The 18,509-nt window shown below is 59.4% G+C and overlaps 2 protein-coding genes across 3 annotated transcripts in view; both read left to right on the top strand.

The window, feature by feature from the left end:
• The window catches only part of SLC25A44 (solute carrier family 25 member 44), a 21,870-nt gene extending 13,682 nt beyond the window's left edge, over positions 1 to 8,188 (top strand). The window contains exons 3-4 of one of the 2 annotated variants that reach the window (XM_011366386.2): positions 3,887 to 4,014; positions 5,796 to 8,188. In XM_011366386.2, coding sequence (XP_011364688.1) covers positions 3,887 to 4,014; positions 5,796 to 5,987 — 320 coding nt within the window. In that variant the 3' untranslated portion in view covers positions 5,988 to 8,188. The remainder of the gene's footprint in view (positions 1 to 3,886; positions 4,015 to 5,795) is intronic. The other variant, XM_023534320.1, reaches the window with a different exon arrangement.
• Positions 8,189 to 8,350: 162 nt separating this feature from the next.
• PMF1 (polyamine modulated factor 1) lies at positions 8,351 to 17,662 on the top strand. Its single transcript, XM_023534296.1, has 4 exons — positions 8,351 to 8,550; positions 15,316 to 15,421; positions 16,028 to 16,128; positions 17,302 to 17,662. The coding sequence occupies exons 1-4, from the start codon at positions 8,390 to 8,392 to the stop codon at positions 17,660 to 17,662; spliced, it is 729 nt and encodes a 242-aa protein (XP_023390064.1). The 5' UTR covers positions 8,351 to 8,389.
• Positions 17,663 to 18,509: the final 847 nt, after the last annotated feature.

Here is an 18,509-nt window from a genome sequence, read left to right as displayed (position 1 = left end):
CTGGCCAAGGACCGGAAAGCGGGCAGGGACAACGTCCACGGCTCTTTGAGATTGGACAGTGTTGCTGATGGACGAGCGCGAGCTTTTGAGTCGGGCGCCTCTCCTCGGCGTCGCTACGCTCCAGATGGGAAGTGACCGTCAACCTCTCCGGTGCTATAACGTGTTTGATTCATCACGCATTTTACTTCTCTTCACATATTTCCCAGAAATGGGGTCACTGTGTCGAATGATGACGTTTTTGAGAGCCTCAGGGAGACCGTACTGCCGTGAGCAGGGCACGCCACCAGGGCAGTGGGTGCTCGCTGCCGCCCGGGCCTGCCGCTGGCCCCGGCCTTTCCCGGCGGCGGGCACTCGGCCTCATCGCCTGCGACGTTGCTAACCAGGTGTTGTGAGGACTTCTTCAACTGTTGTGATCACGTTTCCACTGCATGTACTTTTATAGTTTCCTGTTTTTCCGATTGTACTTTTTTTTTTTGGCTGGCTCTGTTTCTTTCTTCTGTTTAACACAGTCTTTCATCTAGAGCATTTGGTAAAATTCATACGCCTGGACTCTACGCCCGACCCTTTGTATCAGGTTCTTTGAGAATGGATCCTGGCGGTCGGAGCGTCCCAGGAAACGTGGGCACTTTCTCGGGCATCTGTCTTCACCCTTCTCTCCTCCTTCGAGTTCATTTACACCTGAGTTGTACTTTTCTAATATGTCTAAAAACCTCTATTTCCGTTCCCAGACTCCCCTGTCCGACTCCGGGCAGACATTCTGACGGCTGGACCTTTCTGCTTGGATGCATGTATTTACATCTGAAATTCTAAGCGTTACCTAGTCTTCATCCCAAACTGGCTTTCCCTTCTAACTTACTTTCCTGTCAGTGGCCTTGCCGATCCGCAGATCACTGAGACGGAAGCCTCAGGGACAGCGCTGGGCCACTCCCTCTTCCTTGTCCCCACGCAGGTCCTGATTACCCCAGAATGTCCTCCCCGCTGTCCTCCTGGACACCCTGCGGCCGGGACCGCCCCGCGGGGCTGCAGCATCAGCCCTCTAGCCAGTCTCTCCAAGCCCCTCCCTGCCCTTCCATCACCCCCTCCCCCCGAAGTCTTTAAAAACTCTTATTTATTGCATGTAAAACAAAACAAAAACAAAAAATAGACCAGAAAACCCTGGCTGTGAAGCTCGGTGGCTCCGCTGCTCACTGAGTACATTCCAAACCCTTCGGCCCGGCCTCAGCCCCTTCTGACAGTGAGCTCCTCCCCCGTGTCTAGTCCACGCCGAGACCAGGCATCGCCCTCCCAGCCCTGCTCCGTCCATGCCACCCCTCTGCTGGGCGCCATCCGGGCCGTCTGCCCTGCTTACCCTAAGCGTCCACAGTGCCTGCTCTCCCACCCGCCCCCTGTGGCACTGAACCAGAGTGGGCCGTCCCGCCTCTCAGCCCCCCAGCTTTGCTTGAATCTTCCTTGAGGCAGGTATAGCACGAGCCTTAGTGTTAACTCATGTGTGCCTTCTCTCTTCCACGGTGTGCGAAGGTCCTTTTATTATTTTTTTAATGCATATTTCTCCAGCTCTATTGAGATGGAATTGACCGGAAAGATTCTTGGAAGGGGGAGGAAACTGGCATCTGTTAAATATCCACTATGTGCCAGGCTCTGTGACCGCTGCGTGTCTCGGTCTGGTGAATCGAAGCGCTCAGTAAACGTTCGTTGAGTGAGTAGGTTGGTTCTCATCATTCCTTTTTGCTTAAAATCTACTGATGCTGACGTGTGGGCGTTTAGAACAAAATCGAATGCCTCCCACGGCGGACTCAGGTCGGCACGATCTGGCGCCGTCCCTTCTGCAGCCGCACGCTGCCCTCCTTCCCTCCCTCCCTCCCTCCGGTTCCCGAAACACCAAGCTCTGTTCTCGCCTCAGTGTGGCCGGCTCCTTCTCGGGCCCCGGGCCCGACCCACATGCCGCCTCTGCCAAGAGGGCCTCTTTAACGGCCCAGCTGGAAGAGGGCTCTCCCGTTCCCTTTGTCGGCACCTTGGTCCTTCAGAGCCCGGCTAGGATCCCTGCTTGTTTCACCCCCCATCCCAGCCCCTACTGCACCGCAGCCTCCACGACGGCGTTTATTCCCTGTCCATTTGCACGTTTTACGTCCAGGGGCCTTTAATAAGCATTAAGTAAAAACTGATTTATATTACTTGTCCACAGTCACTTGGCCAAGTCAGATAACAGGTGCCCAGTAAAGCCTCGCTGAGTGGCGAGTGGAGAAGGAGGCCCGGGGCCCTTCCCCTGCCCTCTGCCTTTGATTTTTGCGTCCTCTCCCTCGGCCCCAGGAAGGTGGCGCGTGCGCATGGCTGGAACTGGAGTCTGGACTGGAGTGCAGACAGGCCCTCGGAAGCTGGCAGTGCCAGCCCAGACGCTGCCCTCTAATGGTTGCGAAATGCCTTCTTCTCGAGAGAAACGGGACGCCGTGAGCCAGCAGTGCTGTCGGGTCTGTCTGTGTGCCGGCCTTGGGCAAGGAAGCCATCACAAGTCGGGGAGAGGTGGCTCTGGCCCACCTTAAAGAGCTGCACCAAGCTGCAGGGGCTAGAAGCCCTCACTTCCGCCCCGCCATCCCCCATCCTGCTTGTCCCCTGATCGTCAGTCACGTGGCCACAGATGACCCTAACCATGAGAAAGACTCTTAAAGGCATAAGGCGACTGAACCGCAGAGAGACACTGAAAGGGAACCTTAGGACACATCTGTCCCCTGCCTGTCTCACTCAGTGTGAGAGCCGGGGTCCGAGCAGCGTGGTCCGGGGCCTCTGCCGGTCTCTGCCCACCTCATTCTGCCCCCGGCGCTGCAGACTTGGGCCTCCGCCTGGGGTGTTCCCTCCTTCCAGAGCCGAGGGCTCACCCCACCCCTGAGAGCGGGCTCCTGCAAGCGCCTTGCGTAAATGGCAAGCCCTTCACCCCTGTGTGGCCATTTCCTGTCTCCCTTTCCTGCCTTATTTTCATCTCGAGCTGGCACACATCACTTTCTGACGTAGCTATATATTTTGCGGAATTTTGCTTTTTGTTTGTTTGCTGTCGGTCTGCCCCCACTGGCGTGTAAACTTCATAAGCACAGGAGTTTGAGGCTCTTGTATTCACTGTTATGTCCTTAGAACCCAGGGTCGCTGGCTCCTTGTAGCTACTTGATACATCTTTGTTGAACTCTGGTCTTTCTCCTCCAGAGACAGTAAAGGGAACATTGAGTTGCAGTGAACCTCCTTGCGACACTGAGAATGGGTGACACTGGGTACTGTTCCTTCCGCTCCGCCAGCATTTTGAAAAACGAGTTTTTCTTTCTTGATAGAGGCTGGAGGAAAGTTCTCACTGTAGGCTATGACGGTTTCTTTTAATCATAATTGTTGTTATTTGTAAGCACAGTCACGTGGGCTCAAAATTCGAAGGTAGGAGAGGGACTGCTGTGACGCTGTAAACCGCTCCTCACCACGGCCACCCGGCTCCCGTCCCTAAAGATGGGCAGTGTCGCCAGTTTTTAACGCGTCCCAGCAGGAATTCGATGCACATAACACGAAACGTGTCACGTGTGCTCTCCTCGCCTGTGAGTTGGGGGCAGTGGAGCACAGGCCTGGGGCTTTTACCTCAGGGAGGGTTTCTGTCCACCAGAGGTTCCGAAACTCCCTTCTCTGGGGCACTTTGTCCTGTTCGAAACGGGTGACATAACCAAGGTGACTTCGGGGAGGGGCCTGAGATGTAGACCTGCTCGTTGGTTCAGAAGGAAGCAAGGAGAAGAGCAGGTGGGAGTGACCGGGCGGGGGTGTGAGGTGGCGGGACGTGGAGGTCGTCCCTGCTGGGCCGCCTGGCAGCGGCGCGAGGGCAGACGGGTGGCGCCTGCTGTCTGAGCGCCGTCTCTCCCCATTCCAGAGCAGCTCTCCCACCTCTGTCCCAAGGAGTGTCCTCACATTGTCCTTCAAGCCATGTCAGGCCCCCTGGCCGCGGCCACTGCTTCCGTCCTCACCAATCCCATGGATGTCATCCGGACCCGAGTGCAGGTAAGACACTGGCCGCCAAAGGCGTGACCTTCAGGCCCTGCGGCCGTGCCCCGGCCCTCCGGCCACCCGAGCCCCTTCCGAAGCACCTGGAGGTCTGTCACGCCCCGTCTGCTCTCGCATGCCGCCCCCCCGCCTTGCCCAGGCCTCTGGGAGCTCTGACCGGTCTCTGCCAGCCTTTCAGACGATGAGCGCTGCCGTCACCACCTTCCCTTACCTCGCAGGTTTGAGGTTATTAGAAATACCGATTTCAGTTAATGTCCTAAGTCTGGCTTCCCCAGTGGGCTACGAGCTCTGTACAGACAGTGACAATGACTGTTCTTGAATAGGTTTCACGGATTGTACTGTGCGGACTCAGCACAAACATGGCAAAGCCCTCGGTGGCGCTTTCCAGACGTTATATAGTCCCATCTTCAGTCAGCTCAGAAACAACTCCGCAGCAATTAGGTCACGGAAGCGGAATCTGAACGGTGATATATAACATACACATGGCAGATCTTGCCGTATAACGCTTTATTTAGGTCAGGAGAATGGGGATTTTAATGTCTGGCTGGGGTAGCTAAAGGGGAAAGCTGGCCAGGAGAGGGGCCGTTTGGTAATGGTGAGCAGGGGAGGGAAGGGAAGGGACGGAAATTCAGCAGCTTGAGGGCGCTCAGCTTCCCCGATACAGGGCTTTGGGATGCAGGTGGCTGGTAAATGTAGGTATTTTCGTCCCCAGAAAAAAATGCCCTCCCCACCACCACCGCACACATTTGAAAATGACTACATTGCCATCTGATTGGTTTGCGAATAACAAAGTGCACGGGCTCCGTCTCGTTCTGGCCTGAGCTCTGTCCTGTGTTCTGCAAGGCCACCCAGGGGAAAGACAGGCCACCGCTTTGAGGCGCTCCCAGGCCGGAGGAGACGAAGCGCACGTGAGGGCCAGGGGCACAGCTGCAAAGCCCGTGACATGGCTGGGATAAGAGCAGAGGTGGTCAGAGGAGAGGACAGAGGAAGAGGGGAGTGTGGAGGAGGCCGGGGGGAGGGGCGGTGTTCTTAGCCATGGGTGCACCCCCTTGGGAAGGCCATGCGTTTGGGGGGGCGTAATGAGCAGTGCATCTGTGCTGCCTTGGCGGAGGCTCCGGTGGGCTGTCTCCGAAGGTGCAGCCTGGTGGCAGGGTGCGGGGGTTGGGGGAGCGGGCAGGACTTGAGATGAGCTTCCTGCTCGGCCAGGCCTCCAGTGTGAGGGGGAAGTAGGTGCCTGGGAGACAGCAGGGTCGGAGGGGAGGACTCTAGCCGTAGGGTTTGGAGGGACTGAGGTGACCACTGAGTTGACCACCGAGGTGACCAGGCTCAGAATCACAGACTGGCAGAGCTGCAGAGGACCTTAGAGCCGATTTCACGCAGCCTCCCTGTGCGCGGAGAGAAGCACCCGCTCCAGAGGCTCGCGGTGTCCCGCTTATCTGATGACCTTAACAATGGCTGCCACTTACTGAGCGTGTTGTCTGCCAGGCTCTGACCTCGGCGGTTACCGGTGTCCTTTTGTTTACTGTTCAGTACAAGCACGTGGCATGGGACTGTTATCACTGTTTTATGTTTGAGGAAGCTGAGGTGCAAAGGTTACGCTGTTAGGAAACTGGGGAGCAGACCTCAGACCTGGCAGTCTGGCACCGGAACCCCCCAAACCGCCGTGCTGGCCCTCAGGCTCCACAGTCCGGCTCTTCCCGCTTTGCCGCGGGTGGGGCGGGGTGGAGCCGAGGGCTCTGGCTGCCGACCTTGACCCTGTACTGTGTGGACTTTTCCAGGTTGAGGGCAAGACCTCCATCATCCTGACCTTCAGACAGCTCATGGCAGAAGAGGGCCCTTGGGGCCTCATGAAGGGGCTCTCAGCCCGAATCATCTCGGCCACGCCCTCCACCATCGTCATTGTGGTGGGCTACGAGAGCCTCAAGAAGCTCAGCCTGCGCCCGGAGCTGGTGGACTCGAGACACTGGTAACCCGAGGTGGGACAGAAGCCTGCCGCTTCCTGCACTGTGCGGGGTCGGGCAGAGCCGGGGACGCACGCTCTCCGAGTCCCCCCGCCACACAGCGGCCTGCCCGGGCCAGGGACAGACACTGACCTGCCCCCGCTGCGGAGGCACGCACGTGGAGCACGTGGAGGCCCTGCTCCCGTCGATTTGAATTTTCTGGCCAAACTGGGCTCCCTCACGCAGTCCCTGTCCTCGGTCCTGCCCTGAGGAAACCCCCCTCCCCGCCGAGCCCACGGCACCCCTGTCCCGCTGGCCCTTTGCCCGACTGCCCTGCACCCGCGACCCCGAGGTCTGAGGAGAGCTGCGCGGAGAGCTGGCTCACCACCCGGGGCCGCGCTCCCGGGCCGCAGCCCTCGCCTGCCGCTCATTTCTGCTTTGGGCCTGAGCGGCCACCAGACTACTCTGCTCTTCCTGCCGCCGGGGGCAAGCTGCCCGGCGTGGGGAGTAGAAGCAGCAGACGCCACTGGCCCTCCGGAGCGTGCGCCCTCCCTGGAGGGGCGTTAGGTTGGGGAGAAATGCCGACACTACAGCTTGGTGTACATATTGTTAGCGCCCGTGAACTGGGCCACTCTCTTTGCCCTGCTAACGCGCCCATCCTGCGGTCAGAGCCCACCCTTCCTCATGGTGTGAAAAGGTACCGTCTCCTTTCCCTCGGTCCCAGTTCCCTACACCTGCCATGCCCCGGCCCAGACGGCCGCCGCGGTGGACACAGCCCTAAGCAGATCAGGCTGCCTGGGGCAAATGGGACATGGAACACTACCCTGAAAAGCCAGGTCGACAGAGCGGTTGGTCTGCAAAGGAACAAGAAGAGATGTGTGCCCCAGCCCGTGTCCCCAGACCAGCTGAGCCAGGCCTAGGCGAGGGCAGCAGAGGTCCTCAGCCCTGGGCAGTCGTGACATGACACATATATACCCCCATCACTTGGGTTCATGGGAGCGGATGCTATCCCACCACGGGCGTCTCTGAGATGTGGAACTGTTTGTGATTTTCTTCTCCCCAATATGACGTCCCCCCAGTCGTGGTGCCCTCCATTGGATCACTTGGAGGAGAAGAAAGAGCCGAAGTCACCCGACACCAGGACCACTGCGTTCACCAGCCTGATACTGCCGAGACTCTCTGACGCTCTCGGGAGCTAGGTGAAGAGCACACCTTCCCTGCCTCGCCCTCCCCACCTTGTCTACCGAGCCTGTGCTGCAGGTGGAGAGGTGCAGCAAACGGAGTGGAAGGACAGCGAACCCCGCGCGCCACTTGAGACATCAGTCCCACCCCCTGGGGAAGGCCATGGTGCCAATTCGAAAGGTGCTAGCCACCTGAAGCCTTGCTATTCCTGTGGCTGCCCATGTCCTGTCACCCTGGCCAGGTCAGAATCTGAAATCACGTTCTCTGTCTTCACCACCACTGCCCGTCTTGGTCTTTTATCTTTGAGGGTGACTTTCCCTCTAACTTACCCTTATTTTTATTCGTCTCTTCTTGCACTTTGGTCAAGAATTCTCCAGTTTCTATCCCCAAATGGCCATCCAGAGGGTTGGGCCCACAGCTCATTTGGAATCTTACTGCCCCTGTCACCCCTTTACCCTAAGGACCACCAACCTGATGGAGGACGGGGGCCCTCCTCTCTCTTTGGGCTCATTCTAGCGACACATGAGATTTTCTCAGCGCCACCTTCCCCTCCCGTCTTCAGTCCTTCCCCACGACGGCAAAGTGGGTAACGCACCATGGACAGCAGGTAGTCCCCTGCCTCCGATGTCACAGATGTTTCTCTTCCCCAGACTCCCTCCCTTCCGATTTATTTTCTTGTACACTACGTCATAGCCTCTCACCCATTTTCCCCCCACCCTCCTCCCCTCCTGTCCCCCATGGTTTCAAAGGATGACATGTAATGAAAAGCACCCCTGGCCCTACTTTCCCATGTATTAGGTTCGATTAAAATGTGTCTTGGCGAGGATGGGACAATGGGCTTCCGTAGGCCGTTCCACCAAACCCGGGGGAAACTTGGGAGACCCAGCACGACAGGAACCCCGGCGGATACACTGAGGGACAGGGGACAAACTGCAGAAGCGGTTAACGCTCGATACGCGCGGACTCTCGTGACTGTTGACAGCGAACGTTCACCATTGCACTGTACGAAATGTTTGAAGTGTAATTAAATGTTTCTGTTGGGCTCGGGAGCCCTGGCTCGCGCTCGTTCTGCCGGCCCGCGCAGGCTGCTCCAGTGCACGCCGCGCCTCCCGCAGTTTCCCCTCCCCGTCGGCGGCTCGGTGATGGACATCCCGCTGCCTCCAATCGGGGGCGCCCAAGGCCAGCGGCCAATCGGGGACTCCGGTGGGCGGGGCGGCCGGGCCAGTTAGATTTGGCGGTTCGACTCCAACATGGCCGAAGCAAGCAACGCCGAGGCGGGCGGCGAGTGTGCGGAAAGAGGGCCCGAGGGGCCGTCCCCGGAGTCGGTCCCCCCCGGCACTGCCGTCTCGAGGGTGAAGCTCCTCGACACCACGGTGGACACTTTCCTCCAGAAGTTGGTCGCCGCCGCGAGGTAGGTGGGGAGGTGAGGCGGGGCGGCGGGGGCGCGCGCGAGCCCGAGTCCCGCGAGACCAGGACGGCGGCCCGGCGCGCCGCTCGGTCACGTGGCCCCGCGTTCGCGGGCTCTGACGCGCCGCCGGAGTCCCGGGGATCCGCTGGCGCCGCCGTCTGCGGTCAGCCTGGTTTTGACCAAAGCCTGGGGAGGTTCCGGTCGCGGCCCAGCAGGTGAGCCAGGCGTGACGGCCCGGCGCCTCGGCCCCCATCGCGATGGCCGGGCCAGGACCTGCCTAGGTCGCCTGCGAGAATTGGATGAGTAGGGACACGGAGGGCGCTTACACCCGTGCCTGCCACGTGCGAAGCGTCAGCGCTTCCGTTGTCATGGGAACAGTACCACCACTGTGTGGTGACGAGGCCCGCCTGTTACCATAGAAACGCTTCCTGCCTTGATTTGTGCTTTATGTGAAAGTTCGGTAACGACACTGGACCCTGGAAAGGAAGACTTCTGCCCACGGTCCCGCGGTGCGAAACACTGCGGTCGGGCTCTAGCCTGTCCCTGTCCTTCCGGCCCGTCTGTCCCCACAGCACCTGTCCTAAGCCTCGTCCAGACTCCCATCTCCTCCCCGTCCCCTTCCCTCTTGCTGTCTTCCCTTTACGGCCCCTTCCTCGCTCACCCCCTCACTCACCCCCTCACTCCGTGCCTGCTCCGTGCGGGGCGCTGTGTCAGGCAGGGCCTGGGAAGGTCATTACTAACAGGCGATGGGTAGAGAGCAGCCTGGGGGGGAAGGGACACACTGGATAGGATGGTTGGGGAGCCCACCCTGAGGAAGTGACACTGAGCTGAAACTTGAAGACTGAGAGAAAAGAACTAGAGAAAAAGCATATAGGCAGAGGGGACAGCTTGTGCGGAGGCCCCGAGATGGTCAGGGCCTTCTAGAAACTGGCAGTGGCCTGGTCGGCTACAACATAGTGATCAGAGGGAGAGTAAAACCAGGAGGCTGGACAGGCAAGTGACAGCCATTTCATGAGGGGGGCCTAATTTCCATAGTAATGAATTTGATAAAGTAATTGCAATTATTTTTATGGACCACTCCTGACACGTATTCATTATATGTCACGGTAAGTTCCTGCTTTTGATTGATTGGTTTTCCCCTACTCGTTCTTGCCCTCCTCTCCGCTCCCCGTTGGCCCTGCTTTCTGTTGGCTACGTGCTCATGTACAAGTATTTATCTGTCGGCCATCTACAATGTCCCAGGTTGTTCCGGGAGCTGGAGATACAGCAGTGATCGAGACAGAAAGGCCCCCGCTCTCATGGAGTAGACATTCCGGTGCCAGTTATCCTAGCGAGAATAATCAGGGTAAAGGGACCGAGATCAGTGGGGAGTGGGGTCTGGGTTAGCATGAGTGCAGGGAAGTCCTATAAGCGCATGGGGTTCAGAGAGTCTCGATGCCGCTCATCCTTCTGCGATTGGCGTCCAGCACTTGCCCATTGCCTCCAACTCCCACGTCCACAGACGGCGCCAGGGTAGACGTCCTCGTGCTTCCCCACCACAGACGAGTGCAGAGGTCCCTAACGGAGAGCAGTCACTGTGTCTAAGGGTTTACACCTTCCTGCGTTTTGTCCCATTGCTCTCCAGGAGAAGAAAAGCTGTTCCTGTCTCCCGCCTCCTCGCATCACTGGGCAGGTGCATCCTAACACCTGTCCTGAAGGTGTGAAAGGGTTACCGCCCCGTGCTTTGAGCTTGCACATCTTCGATTTCCTCTTGGGTTTGGGCATTACCTCACGTTCTTGTTAGTCACCTGGTTTCCTCTTCTGCGAACTGCCTACTCATTTCCTCCAGGCTTTTTTTCTGACTCATTTTTTAAAATTGGCATTTTTATCTTGATTTGCTGGAGTTCCTGGTAGAGTCTAGAAATCAGTCTGTGGTCAGTGTTAGGCTGAAGGAGCTGTCTTTCTTTATTAGGTGTTAACTTTGTCTATAACATTCTTTGAGAAATAGAAATCTCTAATCATATAAAAAAGTAACACAGACTGTAGATGTCCACACTTTACCCCAGGAGGATGAAGCAGAAAGAGGCATGCAGTCGCCCCGGCGACCCCCCACGGGTGGTGGGTCCTCACGGCTCTTCTTTTTCAGCCTCTGACTAACTCAGCACCCCTCAGTCATAACATCAGGATAATAAAATAACAATAGTTATTTTTTATAATTAATTTATTAATTTATAATTAATTCCATGTAATTATATTGTGCTTTTGGGGACTCGTTTATAGAGACTACCCACACCTGGGTCACAAAGATAATCTCCAGTGTATTTTTCTGTTAGCTGTTTCGTCGTTTTACTCTGTACTTAAAATCTTTATCTGGATTAAGGTATAAGGTGGCGGTCTCGGCCAGTCTCATGTTTTTAGTTTTCCCATTGATTGTTAACCAGCCAGTTCATCCGTCCCCATTGCTTTATGGAGCCCCCTTTTGTCATGTCGCAAGTCTCTCTGCGTGCCGCATCTTGGGGTCTCGCTTCTGCCCCACGGATCGACTTGCCTGTCTTTGTGCCAATGCGTGGGAGTCCTTAACACCGGCCGTGGTAGGGAACCTTAAGTCTGGCACAAATGAGTCCCCCCTCCTCTTTAAAATCGGCCCAGCTATTTGAGGACCTTGACTTTTCCTTGTAAACTTTATAAAGTGAGTTTTCCTGGCTCCTCTAAACATTCAGCTGCACTTTTGGTTGGGACCGTAAAGAATGTGCAGATCGGTCTGGGGAGAACTGGCTGGGTCTACAGTGCGGTGTCTTCAGTGCCGTCGTCCAGCGACAAACATGACGTGACCTGTCTGCTTCGTCAGACTGGCTTCGTTCTGTCCTTTAGTGGAGTTCTAAAGGACTCGTGCATTCTCTATTTGGTTACTACCTAATGCTTTTTAGTTTTGTTACGATTGTGGGTATTCTCTTATTTTCTGTTTTCTTTTAAAATTAGCTACTGACGACTTAGAGAAACGACTGATTTTTGTAAGATAACTGTAATACAGTCTTCATCATAAATCACCGAGGGTCGTTTCCGTTTTCCCCTCTCCCGGTCCCAGTACTGGGGCTACCTAGTGTACGGCTCGAGAAAGCGGAGAGGGGAAAGGACCAAACCAGGGACATCTCCTAACGAGACGGGCAGCTGTGTAGGCGGCGGGTGGGGTGGAGAGCGTGGATTTTCATCCCAGTGACCCCATCTTCTGTCTCCAGCGTCTGTTTGTCTTGCTGTCAGTCTTCTCTGCCCTCCATTGGGTTATCGCACCGAAGAGCCAGTCCTCGCCCGCCCTCTGGCGGACACTCTGTGAAATGGCCGGCCACTGCCTTGCTGTATAAGCCCCCAGATGGACAACTCAGAACTTGATTCTGTGCTTAACTACTTCGAAGTCGGTTTTTTAAAGTTAAACTTCTGTGAGAACTCCGCAGTGAGTTGTAAGTGCAGTAGGAAAGGCTTAATCTGTGAGTTCAGAAACAGCGAAGGTATCTCAGGTGTCGCATAAGTATTTAAAGGAAAAAATTGGTTAAAATCAGTATAGTCATCTCTGTTTTGAAACTCGGTGACGATGACAAATGTAGCACTCGTGGAGAAGGCCACAATTTAGCCTTTGCTCTCTGGTGGCTGTGAGCCAGGTGCATTTCACTGAGCGCTGGCCGTCTGCCGAGAGGACGAGAGGACGCTTCTGCCTCTCGGAGCCAGTTACCGACTGTCCCTCATGGGGTGGGGGTTGCGGGGGGTAGTGGTCGTGGCTGACCCAGAGCGTTGCCGTGGGCTGGGTTGTTTACGTAGTCTCGTTTATCCACTCGGGCATTTTACGAAAATGCAGTTAGAGATGCAGTTATCACCGCCATCTGACAGAGGAGAGACGCTCCTAGAGGTAAAGGAGTGGTCGAGGGAGAGTTTGAACCCGGGCAGAAGGACAGCAGTCTGTCGTCAGAGCCACGCGCTCAGCTGGCGCGTCACCGAGCGGCCCCCTGTGTACTCTGGGAAGGCCAAGGCCCAAGACCATCCCACAGAAGGAGGCTCGGCAGAGAGGCTGCTGCGGATGCTCTTGGGGCGCAGACACTCCCCAGGCAGCCCAGGCCCTGGGACCCCGGGGTCCAGCGTGGGGGCCTGGCCAGGTAGCCCAGGCCTCCCCTCGCCCACCACCTGGCCTGCAGCGCTGTCCTGGGCACCCTGGAGATCCCAGGGCCATCGCGGTCGGCACCCCCTCCGAGAGGCTGCGACAGTGCACAGTGTGACCGCGTGGGGTGGGGGTGGCCAGGAACGTCGTCCAAAGCGCATCGCTCTCCCGTTCTGCCCTGCGTGCATCGTCTCAGGAAGTTCGCGGGGCATCCAGGCCGCTCCCAGGTCCGCACTGTCTGGGAAGGGAGGATTCGCCGAGGCTGGGAGCAGGGGTCCTGGGTGCAGGTGGGCGAAGGCACAGCCTCCAGTCGTGAGCTGGGGTGTGATGTGCGACAGGACAGCCTTGGTCAGCACTGCCATGTGGCGTAGCCAAAGCTGTCGGGAGCGGGTCCTCAGAGTCCTCATGACAAGGAAGAAACGTTTTTTTCCTTTTTTTTTTTTGTCTCTGTGAGAGGTGACGGGTGTTCACTTGACTCGGAGCGGCGGCTTCACAGTGCGCGTTCAGGTGGGCGTGCCGTGCGGCATTACAGCTCAGTGAGGCCGAGTCACTTTCCTCCCGTGCTCCCTGGCGTGGCCTTCAAGCTGGCCGCCTTCCTGCCTCGTTCCCGCCTTGCATGAGCGTGCATGTTTCTGGGGTCCTTCGCCTCTAGTGGACGCTCGCACCCCAGAGGGGACATCGTGGCAGAGGTGGCCTCAGGCCTGCCCCGGCTGGGGGGAGAGGGAGAGGTGCCGCTCAGGCCCCCGCCGTCCTGTGGGCAGGGAGGAGGGACGGGATCGCCCGTGTCCGCACCGCACCCTTCCAAGCCACAATTACCCGGTTTCGATTCCGGCCCCGCTGGGTCAGGCATCATTCCAGCATGTGGCCACAGGCTGCGTGGCCAGCGGGGCCAGAGCAGGACAACAGGATGCCCGCGCTGGGCCGAGGGTGCAGAGGGCCCAGCACTGTCTGGTGCTGTCCCGTTGGAACCCGGGCTCACCTCCGAGGCGTGCCCGTGTGAACTGCACGCCGTCCAGAGGGCGAGGGACGGCCGCCTTCACCTGGACGGTGCTGCTGGGTGCTCGCGGCCGCGCTCCAGAGAGAAAGCCCTGGTCAGGGTGTCCGTCTCCGAGCGCAGTGCGGACAGAAGCGGGGCAGTGGCCTTCGCAGACGTTCCCTCGGGACGGTGGGTCTAGGCCGCCCCCCCCAGAGCACCCAGAGCGTGGGAGGATGAGGAGTTGCGTGTTCTGAGCAGTCAGTGGTGCTTTGTTTCTCATGGGATTTATTGTCAGTTTATGTGATTTGCTTCGCAGTAATGCGCACAGGGTTCCAGAAGTTAATGTCCTCTCTGTCCTCTCCTGCAAGCCGCCGCGAGTGGCTCTCCTTTACTCTCAGGGGAAGGAGTCGGGTGGGGAGGCCCAGCAGGGATTCCCAGGGCGGGGTGGGAGTGGACGGTGCCTTGGACTCCAGGTCCCTAGCCTGCTAGTCCAGCGGCCGCCAGCCTGACCCCCAGTGAGCGTAAGTGTGAGTGAGCATGTGTGTGTCTGAGGACCCACCTTGGCTCAAACACTTTCTACAGGCTGTGTGAGCGCTACTGTCACCGAAGCCCTCATGCCCCACCTCTAGCTTAAAGATGACCCCATGACACGCTCTGTCAGCCCGTAATCCCGGAAGCACTCTCCACAGTGGCTGTCCCCACCTGCGCACGTGGGTTTCTGTGTTTGCTGCCGTCTCTGCTGGAAGCTCCTGGGGCCGTGCCAGCCGGTGCCCGGTGGGTGGCCGGCGCGTGGCGGGCACGAGTGATTACTCGGAGAAGGGGAAGAGCCTGAGAGGGGGAAGGGAAGACAGCCAAGAGCTGTCTTCATTTGACTTCGTCCAAGAGGAGCTCTGTCGGGGTGTGCGGGGTACCCTTCGATCTTTCCAGCCACAAGCCACGTATCGGTCAGGTGCTCCCAGCTGCCGGTGACAGATGCCTCATTTTAAATGGCATGAACAATAAGAGAAATCCATGACCTCACTAACGACGATGGCTTCCGAGACCCCACTTCTTGCCTCTTTCTGCTCTGCCCCCTTGGGGAGAAACTGCCCTCAGGCCACGGCCCCGACAGCTGCTGGGAGCTGGAGGCATCACCTGGGCATCACACGTCCTCCGGGAAGGGCGTCAGTTCTTCCCGTGAGGCTCCTTAGGAGCGAGGAAACCTCCCAGACGCCACATGCCCTGCCCTAATCCGGCCCTGCAAGGGGGCTGGAACGATGGAGGGTCTCACAGTTGGTCCCCGATGGAGGGTCTCACAGTTGGTCCCCGACCAGCAGCCTCAGCATCGCCCAGGGGCGTGTTGGAAGCTGGGGGTGGGGAGGGGGGCCCAGCGATCTGGGTTTCGCAAGCTCTCCTGGTGGTTCGATGCTCAGTAAAGACCAAGAAGCAAAAAATGTGGCTGGGCTAACGGGGAAACACCTGAACTCAGCCGGGCTCTGGAGCGGCAGGGCGAGGCCCTGGGGGCTGGCAGCGTTGCCGACGAGATGTGTTGCAGCCACTGCCCCCAGCCAGGACGATGAAGACAAGGTTCAGAGCCCTGTGTGAGAGGCAGGGCTGCCCAGGCCGGAGCCGATGACTGGTGACAGGCGCGTGCGTCACCTCCCCACCTTTGCCTTCTCCCTCCCGCCAGCTTTCAGAGATTCACTGACTGTTACCAGCGCTTCTACCAGTTGCAGCCTGAGATGACACGGCGACTCTATGACAAGTTTATAACCCAGTTGCAGACATCGGTCCGGGTGAGTGGCAAGAGGCAGCAGGAACCACTGGCTTGGGTGCCGCCTCCGGACTGCCAGCCCCCTGAGGACAGTGTCCCTGCTCCCCGCCCCCCTCACTCCTCCGTGCCCAGCTGGCAGCAGCGCCGGGTGTCCCTTTACTGTGGCGTGGGTGTCTCACGTGCCTCTGTCCTGTGTCGTCGCTGGGTATGTGTGCGAGCTCGGCGAGGGCGCAGCTGGGCCTCACAGGGTCTCACAGTGCCCGGTGCAGTGGTGGCTTCAGCGGAGCTGTGTCCTAGAGGGAGCACAGGGACAGGACTCCCTCCATGGTCTCTGAAAGGGGGGAGTGAGACTGCCGTGCTGCCACACTCCAGGGTGGCCCCGAGCGTCCGGGTGTCCCTGTGGTGGGCGCTCAGGTGACCGGGCGGGAGAGGCTCCTGCAGGCTCCGTTGAAATGTCTTCCCTTTCACCCTTTGTCCCCTCCACATGGGGTTGCGGGCGGAAACGGTGGAATGTTTGTTCAGGGACCGGACCGGAACCGAGCCCGGACCTGAGTGCTGGTAGTGGTTCAGCGTGTTTGCACTCGTGGCGTGTCCGGTCCCCGTGAGCTCTGGCCCGCTTTGTCCTCAGGAGGAGGTGGCTGAGATCAAAGCGGAGGGGAACCTGGAGGCCGTCCTGAGCACCTTGGACGCCATCGTGGAGGAGGGCAAGGCCCGCGAGGAGCCGGCCTGGTGAGGAGGGCCGGGGGCTCCGGGGGGCAGCTGCATTTAGCGTCTTGGAGGTGCTTTTATGAGGGATCCGTGTGCCTGAGATAGGGACAGGTGGACAGGGCAGACACCAGACAGTAACCCAAGACAGTGACACGCACAGCCCCCTCTCGGGGGAGGGCCTGGCAGGCCCACTTTGCCAGGGGTGAGAGGCAGGCAGAGGGAGCCTCCTGAGAGACCAGGTCAGGACCTGTGCCTGGCTGTGGGGGAAGGGGAGGAAGGTGCCGAGGCTGAGCAGCAGGGCTGCCATCGTGGCCTGGTGGCAGCTGGCCCTCAGCCCTTTGATCATCCAGTGAGTATTGAGGGAGCACCGCCCTCGCCCGCCCCGTGTCTCAGCGGCAGGAGGTGGCTGTGGCCAAAACACTGCGGACCCCCTCCCTGGTCCCGACCCTCCGACCCTCCGTCCTGACCCACGTCTCAGCAGGCTGCCCTGTGCAGGCGGAGAGGGCCCAGGAGGGCGGAGTGGAGCTCCCGCCTGATACGGCCCTAGGGAGGGAGCAAAACCTTTTCCGCGTTTCCTCATTTCTTTGTGGCTGTAATGCTTAAGAGAAACGTTCAATAACTGAAAAATTTAAAAGAATCTACAGTGGCTCCCAGCCCACTGCCCATGAGAACCGACCGTCTCCCCCTCGGGGCTCTCGGCCGCCTGTAATCCCACCTCCCCAGGCCTGTCCTTACGTCTCCTCGCGTGGGCCCCTCTGGGTCGGGGCCCGCTGCCGGGCAGCCATTCCATCTGGGGGGCTCATCCTGCGCAACCCCGGCCCCCAGCTCACATGCCGAGTGGAGTGCCAGCCAGGAGGACGGGGCAGGGGCTGAGAAGTCGCCAGAGGCCTGGAGCGTGGGAAGTTGGGGCGCGTGTGGGTGGAGGGGACTGACGGGAGGGAGAGGGGAGAGGGGCGAGGGGCTCCTGGGTGCTGGAGCTGAGGCCCGGGTGGCCTTCGTGGGTCTTGAGGTGGGAGGGGCCACTGGCGAGATCTTGAAAGCCAGCCCATCTGAGACTGGAGCGGGGATGTCACTGACTGTGCTGGGGAGTGGGACCTCACCCCACCCACGTCCACCCCTCGTGCCCCCTGCAGGCGCCCCAGCGGGGCCCCGGAGGAGGACATGCGCAGCGCCCTGGCGCCCTACCTCCTGCAGCAGCGGGACACCCTGCAGCGCCGGGTGCAGAGGCAGGAGGTGGAGAACCAGCAGCTGGCGGACGCCGTGCGGGCCGGACGCAGGCATGTGGAGGCGCTGCAGCTGCAGAGCCGGGCCCAGTGGCAGGTCTGGCAGGTGGGTGCCCCGGCCCGGGGACGACTGCCCCGTGCTCCCCCGTGTCCCGGCCAGTCAGCTTGCCCCTCTGCCGCTCTGCTCGCTCGGCCCCACGTGCCCCGCCCGGTACCTCAGGCTCATGCAGCAGAGCGGCTCCTGGAGCCTTCGCACACCCCAGACGCCCTCCGTGCCACACGCGTGTCCTTTCCGGGGGGCTGAAGTCGCTTGGGGCCGAGTCGGTGAATGAAGGGGAGACACCAGGTGACGGGCGGCAGGTGTGGCTGCACTGCGGCGACATGAGTCTTCCTGGCTCAAAATGGGGTTCTGAGGAGGGTTTCTGGGGGGGCCTTGGGCGGGAGCACCACGGTGGGGTCTTCCCCTCGCTCACACATCCATCTTACGGCCAAGCCGTTCGATAGCCCCTGCCCAGGCGGACCAGGCCCTCCTGTCTGCACGGGGAAGGGGCCCGGATCCATGGCTCCCGGACCCCCTGGGTCTTCTCGTCCCGAAGCCAGTCAGCTGAGCCTGAAGATCCTGCCCCGAGCCTCAGAGAAAGGCCCCACTCCCTACCTCCCCACCAGCAGACTGGCCCCCGGGGACCGAGCAGCAGGCACCAAGGTGCTAGTGACCAAAGCCCTCAGCCTGGTGCCGTCTGACGGGCAGGTTCCACAGCCCAGAGTTGTGTCTCAGGCACCCTTGGGGCCACCCTGCCGAGTTCTCGGGCAAGATGCTGCTCTGCCATTGCCACCCCATCACCTGAGTCCCCAGTCGCTCTCCCGTGTGGGCCCTGGCTTCAGAACAGGGCCCCGCCAGTTCCAACGGTCAGAGGGAGAGCGAGGCCCCGGCTCTGAGGGCCAGTGGGGTGCGTGCTCCGTGCTCCGTGCTCCGTGCTGAGGACCAGGCTGCAGCACCCAGAGCCTTGCACCGCCGCTTCCGCGTCTGGCCCAGCTGGACGTCACCTCCTCCGAGAGTCTCTGACCGTGTCTGTGGCGGGCGGGCCAGGGAGTGAGGGGACACTCTGGGGCCTTGTTGAAGACGAGCTCTGCTCTGGGGGGGCCCCCTAGGCAGCCGAGGCAGCTGACGGGACTCCTGCC

This window comes from Pteropus vampyrus, unplaced genomic scaffold (genome assembly GCF_000151845.1).
Source record: "Pteropus vampyrus isolate Shadow unplaced genomic scaffold, Pvam_2.0 Scaffold124, whole genome shotgun sequence".
In the NCBI taxonomy this organism is placed as follows: domain Eukaryota; kingdom Metazoa; phylum Chordata; class Mammalia; order Chiroptera; family Pteropodidae; genus Pteropus; species Pteropus vampyrus.
Note: the sequence above shows the minus strand (reverse complement) of the source record. Positions and strands in the feature narration are given on the sequence as shown.

What these genes read in the sequence shown, in the direction of transcription:
- PMF1 (XM_023534296.1), top strand. Translation starts at nt 8,390, where the DNA reads ATGGCCGAAGCAAGCAACGCCGAGGCGGGCGGCGAGTGTGCGGAAAGA. An exon ending in AAGTTGGTCGCCGCCGCGAG is followed by an intron (nt 8,551 to 15,315) that starts GTAGGTGGGGAG and finishes CCCTCCCGCCAG; the next exon opens with CTTTCAGAGATTCACTGACT. An exon ending in AGTTGCAGACATCGGTCCGG is followed by an intron (nt 15,422 to 16,027) that starts GTGAGTGGCAAG and finishes CTTTGTCCTCAG; the next exon opens with GAGGAGGTGGCTGAGATCAA.